The following is a 7,624-nucleotide window of genomic DNA, read 5'->3' as shown; positions in this document are numbered from 1 at the left end:
TGTGTTGGAGACATCGAAGAGTTGCTTGTCTAGATGAAGGTCCAGGGGTCAAGGAACCCGCATTCTAGTAACTAACCTGGGGCCCAGGCGGTCACTCTCATCTTGGGCCTCGGCTTCTCTCTCCAGTGTGCTCCAGGGTTTCTGCGTCTCGTACCTCCGGGGTGCGAACTCCTAGCCCGCGAGCAGAGATCCAGCCTCTCAGCTCCGGGCGCTGGGCAGAGGTGCAGCCGCAGCGAGCCCCTGCGAGCTGTCTGGGAGAGGGGTGGGGGTGTGGCGAGGGCGATGGGCCGGAAGGGCGAACCCTTCGGAGGAGGCGGATCCGCCCCCTCGCGGGCAGGTAAAGTTGGCCAAGGCCCCGGGAGCCGGGTAGGAGTCGCGCGTCGCCGAAGAGAATGAGGCTCGCGGTCTGCTCCGTGCTGTGCGCGGGGGCCCTGGGTGAGTGCGCACTGGGAGCCGGGTGGGGGCCGGCCGTTTAAGATGTGACCGGGTGCCAGCCGAGGGTCAGCCACGGCGGGACACTGCACTGCCTCGTCTAGGTGGCTTCGAAGCAACCCAGCGCCTGGCTGGCTCCAAAGTGACTTCCACCGCCGGTGGTGCATCAGTGCACCTGACCAACTTTCGCCCTTGCAGAAACACTGCAGGCTAGGGCAGGAGTTTGCAAACTCTGACCAGCCGACCAAATCCCGCCAGCTGCCTGATATACAGATGAACAAGCTAAGAATGGGTTTTACATTTTTACATGTGTGAAAGAAAATAAAAAGAAAAATAGCTTGACACATAAGAATTATGTGAAATTTAAATGTCAGCGTCCATAAATAAAACTTCATTGTAACACGATCATGCTCATTCAGGTAAGTATTGTCCACGGCTGCTTTCAGGCTTTAAGGGCAGAGTGGAGTAGTTGCCACAGAGACTGTATGGCCCACAAAACTAGTAATTGCCTAGCTAGCCCAGTACAGAAAAAGTTCATAACCCCTGGCCTGGAGGCTGTTCATCCAGTTTACAGTGAAGGAAACAGGGTCAGAGGAGAGAAGGGATTTTTTCCGAGGCCTCAAGGACTATTATTAAGAGGGGGAGGGGTACATCAGGTAAGCTTGTCATGTCAGGTATCTAACCAGAAGGATCTTTCCTGCTCTGAACTGTACAATGCCACCCATCCGACTACACACTAGGGAGGTGGAGGAATATAGGGGAGAAACAATCATTCTAGAATGGAATCCACTTGCCACTCGGTGCCATGTGACTGGGTGGTCCCTTGCCCTCCTCTTTGAGTTGATTTCCTCCTCAGTTCAGTAGAAATTACTTTTTCACAGCAAACACACAGTTGCTGTGAAAGTGACATGAAGTCATGTACCTAAGGGCAGAGCTGTAGGCACAGGTGAGTAATCACTGGAAAAAATCCTGCACGTAAATGTAGGGGGCCCCTTCCCGTGTTGGGGGGCTGTCAGGGCTCTTGGCTGGGTAACTGTAAGGAAGGTAATGGTGCAAAGTCACTGACCTCATGCAGGTGGAGACCCCTGCCTGGTGGGACAACTGGGTTCTGTTCAGCCCTGATTCTGTCAGGTCTTAAATCATTTCTGGGGTAGGGTATCTATCATGGGGGGAGGCGTAACCTGGGCTGAGCAGAAGAAGGCAGGAAAGGCAAGGAGTGCTTTCAGGGATGGGGGTGGCCCTCCTTGGCCCAGTGCTGCCACCTAGGGCTACGGGGAGCTCTGACGGGGCTGGGGAAGGCTGGCAATGTTGCTACAGCTGTGGTCCAACTATGGCTGCAGAAAATCCAGAGTGCAGCCCCCTGGCCTCTCCCGTATTCTTCCTGAACAGGGCTTCTGTTGTTTGTTCTTCCCCCATCCCCTCTCTTGGCAGTGTCAGGCACTGACCAAAAGTTCACTTTCCCAGTCGGCTCTGTGTTTACTAAACAGAGGCAAGAGCTGCCTCTCCCTGGCCCTCCGCCCACTCCATCCCAACATTTCTTCTCTCTTGGCCACTGGACAAGGCTGGAATCGAGGACGTGCTTTCTTCAAAGCTCAGTGTTCTTTTCCTATAAAATCCCTTCTGGTGGCAGATGACAGGAATGTAACCAAACTAGCTTAAGCTAAAAGTGTCAGAGGAGCGGGAGTGGTGATTAGTAGGCATTGCAAGAGCCAAGAACCAGGGGCTCAGTACAGCCTGTACCTCCACCTTGGCTGCCACCTCCTTTCTCTACCTTTTGCTCTTCTGGGGAAGAGATTTCTCCATGCAGTGAGCATGTGGCCACCAGCAGCTTTTCCCTTCTAGGAGCCAATTGAAATATTCACGGTGGGCTCTGATTGCCCCTTTTTGAAATTGTCACATGGTTGGATGGAGTGTTATTGATGGTTGGCCTAGTTTAGGTTACTTGACTCCATTGACTCTTAGCTTGATTGTACACACTCTTTCTTTTTAAAATCATTTTTATTGAAACATAACTTACATTTAATAAAATGCTCTCTTACAAGTATACATACAGTTCAATGAATTTCAACAAATATGCCTACTCCCATAACTACCACCACAATCAAAATATAGAACATTTCCATCACTCCCAAACTGTCCCCTACCCCTTCTCAGTCATTCCCATTTTTTCCCACTTTAGGTAAGTTTTTCCTTTTCTAGGATTTCATATAAATGGAATCATGCACTACATAGTCTTTTGCATCTGGCTTGTTTCATTCAGCACAATTGTTTAGAGATTTATCTACATTGTTGTATGTATCAAAGCTCATTCCTTTTTATTGCTGAGTAGTATTCCATGGTATGACTTTATCACAGTTTGTTTTCCATTCATTTGTTAGTGGATGTTTAGGTTGTCTCCAGTTTGGGATATTATGAGTAAAGCTGCTATGAATGTTAGTGTACAAGTCTTTGGGTGGACATATATTTTCATTTGTTTTGGGTAAATATCTAGGAGTAACATTGCTGGGTCATAATGGTAGGTTATGTTTAACTTGTTAAGAAAATGTCAAACTTTTTTGAGTAGTTGTACCATTTTCCATTCCCACCCACAGTATGATAATTTGAGTTGCTCCACATCCTGCTAACACTTGGTGTTGTCAATATTTTCACATTTAGCCATTCTGATAGGTGTGTATAGTACCTCACAATGGTTTTAAATTGCATTTCCCTGATGAGTAATAATGTTGTGGCTTAGTTTTCCATTTTCTTTTTTTTAATTAATTAATTTTTTTGAATTTTTGAATTCTATTTTTTTTTACAGCAGGTTCTTATTAGTTATCCATTTTATACATATTAGTGTATATATGTCAATCCCAATCTCCCAATTCATCACACCACCTATAAAATAATTCATTTTATTTATTTATTTTTGGCTGTGCTGGGTCTTTGTTGCAGCACATGGGCTTTCTCTAGTTATGGTGAGCGGGGCTACTCTTTGTTGCCATGCGCGAGCTTCTCATTGCAGTGGCTTCTCATGTTTCAGAGCACAGGCTCTAGTCTCACAGGCTCAGTAGTTGTGGCGCATGGGCTTAGTTACTCCATGGCATGTGGGATCTTCCTGGACCAGGGCTCAAACCCGTGTCCCCTGCATTGGCAGGCGGATTCACTGTGCCACCAGGGAAGCCCTCCATTTTCTAAATGATACGTTCTGAAGAGCAGATGTTTTACATTTTAATCAGGTTACCTTACCTAATTTTTATTTTTAGTTATTATGTTTTGTGTCCTCTCTAAAAATATTGATATAATTGGCTACCCCCAAAGTTGCAATAGTTTCCTCTTTGTTTTATTTTAGAAGTTTTATAGCTTCAGCTTTTATGTTTTGGTCTATGATACATTTTTAGTTAATTTTTGTGTATGGTATAAAGTAAGAGTTGAGATTCACTTTTCTCATATGGATATCCAGTTATCCCAGGACTTGTTTTCAAAAAGAATATCCTTTCTTCACTGAATTACCTCGGCAGCTTTGTTGAAAATCTACTGACCCTATATATATGGGTCAATTTCTAGAGTCTCTATTCTGTTACATTAAGCTTTATATCTCTCCTTGTGCCAATATCACACTGTCTTGGTTACTGTAGCTTTATAATAAGTCTTGAGATCAGGTAGTATAAATCCTCCAACTCTATTGTACTACTTCAGTGTTGGTTTGGCCATTTAGATCTTTTGCATATCCAAACACAATTTTGAATCAGGTTATCAAATTCTATAAAAAACAAGTTTAGGCTTGGATTATTATTGAGATAGCATTTAATTTATAGATTATTTTGAGGCTTGGCATCTTAACAATATTGAGTTTTCTAATCCATGAACATTCTTTATCTATTTATTTAGGTCTTCTTTCATTTATCTTGGAAATTTTTTGTAGTTTTCATGTACAGCTCTTGTTCATAATTTGTTAAATTTATCCCTAGATATTTCTTATATATATATATTTTTTAGATTTTTTTCTTATTTTCTTTCATTTTTCTTGGCTGCATCAGGTCTTAGTTGTGGAACGCTGGGTCTTTGTTGAGGCATGCGGGATCTTTCGTTGCCGCACGGGCTCTTTGTTGTGGTGTGCAGGCTTCTCTCTACTTGTGGCGTGCAGGTTTTTCTCTCTCTAGTTGTGGTGCGTGGGCTCCAGGACGCGTGGGCTCTGTAGTTGGCAACAGGTGGGCTCTCTCACTGAGGCATGTGAGTTCAGTAGTTGTGGCGCAAGGGCTTAGTTGTGGCGCAAGGGCTTAGTTGCCCCGCGGCATGTGGGATCTTAGTTCCCCCACCAGGAATGAAACCTGTGTCCCCTGCATTGGAAGGTGGGTTTTTTACCACTGGACCACCAGGGAAGTTCTGATATTTCATATCTTTGAAAGCCATTGTAAGTATTATTATTTTTATTTATTTAATTTTTTTTTTTGCGGTACGTGGGCCTCTCTCTGTTGTGGCCTCTCCCGTTGCGGAGCACAGGCTCCGGACGCGCAGGCTCAGCGGCCATGGCTCACGGGCCCAGCCGCTCCGCGGCATGTGGGGTCTTCCCGGACCGGGGCACAAACCCGTGTCCCCTGCATCGGCAGGCGGACTCTCAACCACTGCGCCACCAGGGAAGCCCATAAGTAGTATTTTTAAAGTTTCACTTTAAAGTTTTTTCTCTTTAGCTTTGTAGAGATTCAACTAATTTTAGCGCTTTGACCTCAGATCCTAAGACCTTGCTAAATCATTTATTCTTTAAAATTTTCTGTGTAGAGAAACATGTTATCTGTGAATATAGACAATTTTCTATCTTCTTTTCCAATCTGTATGCCTTTTGTTTCTCTTTTGAGCTTTGTTAAAATGGTTAAGACCTCTAATACAGTGTTAAACAGAAGTGATGAGAATGTCAATCTTTGCCTTGTTTCTGACCTGAAGGGGAAAGCATTCAGTCTTTCACCATTAGGTATAATATTAACTGTGGGGTTTTTTGTAGATGTTCTTTATCAGGTTGAGGACATTCCTTTCTATTCTTACTTTGCTTGGAATTTTGAATTGGCAAGTGCCTTTTCTGTTCTATAGAGATAATTGTATGAATTTTTCTGTTTTATTCTGTAATATGGTGAGCTATACTGATTAGTTTTTGCACATTAATTCAACTTCACATTCCTGGGCAAGGGATAAACCTGTGTGTGTGTGTGTGTGTGTGTGTGTGTGTGTTCATGTACTCAAGAATTTTTTTTTGGCTGCGTTTGATTTGTTAATATTTTGTAAATGATTTTTGTGTCTATGTTCATGGGGGATATTTGGTTGTAGTTTTCTTATAATGTCTTTGTTTGGATTTGGTATCAGGTTAATGCTGGCCTTAGAAAATGAGTTAGGAGTATTACTTTCTCCTCTACTTTATAAGATAGTTTTTGCCACATTGGTGTTATTTCTGTTAAGTGTTTGATAGAATTCATGAGTGTAACTACTTAGGTCTGGAACTTCCTTTAACATTCATTGTAGTGCAAGTTTGCTGTACCCAAATTCTCCCAACATTTGTTTGTCTGGAAAAGTTTATTTTTGCCTTCAGTTCTGAAAGTTATTTTCATTGGTTTTAGATTTCTAGCTTAGCAAGTTATTTTCCTTTTAGCACTTTAAGGATATTCCATTGTCTATGACTTGTGTGGTTTCTGACAAAAAGTCTGAGATATTTATTGTCTTTGCTCCTCTGTACCTAATTTTGTCTCTTTTCTCTGGTTGCTTTAGAACTGTGAGCTTGTAGTTTTCATAATATTAGGAAAAATTCTGGCCAAATCTTTCTTCACATATTTTTTCTTGCCCCTTCCCCCCATTTTTATCCTGGACTCCAGTTACACATATGTTAGATCACTTGATACTGTATGACAAGTCACTGAGGTTCTGATCATTTGTTTTTCTATCTTTCTTTCTCTCTGCTTCATTTTGGATAGTCTGTAATAATGTCTTCTAGATCATCTTTTTTCTTCCGCATATCTAATCAGCTGTTAATCTCATCCACTGGAATTTTCATTTCAGATATTCTATTTTTCACCTCTAGCAATTCTTTTTGGCTCCTTACATCTTATATTTGTATCCTCATTATGCTCATGTTTTTCTTTTCTTGGGGGGAGGGTTCACTATTTATTTGTGGCAAATATTCCACATCCATGATCCTCTCCAGTCAGAAGTTCTTTGAGAGGATGCCATGGGCCTTGGCCAGCCGGAGAATGGAGTCATCTGACTCTCCCATCCTGTGAATGGCCCCACAGATAGCCTAGGTTTTGAACTGGGTGTTGAACCTTCCTGTTACTTTGTTGACCTCAGCCAAGTTCACCTGGACTGACGCGTGGTCTTTGGCGCCAATGATGCGGTTGCTGGCAGAGTATTTCTGCGGCAAATACAGGTTCACGAACTCTCTGGCATCATTTTGCATGTTGAGGGCATGTCTGGTGGCACCACGACAAGCATGGGAGCAGAAAGGAAGCGCCACATCCCCCAGCAGCGCTGATGTTCATGTTTTTCTTTAACTCTCCGAGCATACTTATAACATTTAAAATAGCTGTTTTAAAACTATTTTCTGTTAATTTCCTCATCTCTTTCATTTCTGGCTCTGATTGTATTGACTAATTTTCCTCCTGGTTATGGGTTACATTTTCCTGCACCTTCACTTGTGTATTAATTTTATTGGTTGCTGGACACTGTGAATTTTACCTTGCTGAGTACTGTATTTTGGTTTTTGGTTTTTTTTTTTTGCTGTACACGGGCCTCTCACTGTTGTGGCCTCTTCCGTTGCGGAGCACAGGCTCCGGACGCGCAGGCCCAGTGGCCATGGCTCATGGGCCCAGCCGCTCTGCGTCACATGGGATCTTCCCGGACCAGGGCACAAACCCGTGTCCCCTGAATCAGCAGGCGGACTCTCAACCACTGTGCCACCAGGGAAGCCCTTTTTTTTTAATTTAAGGAGTGTCAACCTTTTTTTCTGGCAGGCACTCATAATGTCTTCAGATCAGCTTAACCTTCTCAAGACTATTTATCAAGATGTTTAGGCAGTGTCTAGAATACCCTTCTTTCTAGATCTAGTTTAGCTTACTTATGGAATCTTTCATAAATGCACTATTTATTCAATAAGATTTTCTCCACTCTGAATGGTGGGAACCCAAATGATTCCTAACCCCATTTGAGTTCTGAGAAATGTTTGGTTTAGGCT

At 43.2% G+C, this 7,624-nt stretch overlaps 1 protein-coding gene across 2 annotated transcripts in view; it reads left to right on the top strand.

Moving 5' to 3' along the window:
- The first annotated feature begins 369 nt into the window (after nt 1–369).
- Nucleotides 370–7,624, top strand: part of LOC103090671 (inhibitor of carbonic anhydrase) — a 41,263-nt gene continuing 34,008 nt past the window's right edge. The window contains exon 1 of one of the 2 annotated variants that reach the window (XM_007457560.1): nt 370–435. In XM_007457560.1, coding sequence (XP_007457622.1) covers nt 393–435 — 43 coding nt within the window. In that variant the 5' untranslated portion in view covers nt 370–392. The remainder of the gene's footprint in view (nt 436–7,624) is intronic. The other variant, XM_007457561.1, reaches the window with a different exon arrangement.

The sequence above is a fragment of the Lipotes vexillifer genome, unplaced genomic scaffold (genome assembly GCF_000442215.2).
Source record: "Lipotes vexillifer unplaced genomic scaffold, Lipotes_vexillifer_v1.1 scaffold86, whole genome shotgun sequence".
Taxonomy (NCBI): domain Eukaryota; kingdom Metazoa; phylum Chordata; class Mammalia; order Artiodactyla; family Lipotidae; genus Lipotes; species Lipotes vexillifer.
This window is presented reverse-complemented; position numbering and strand designations above follow the sequence as displayed.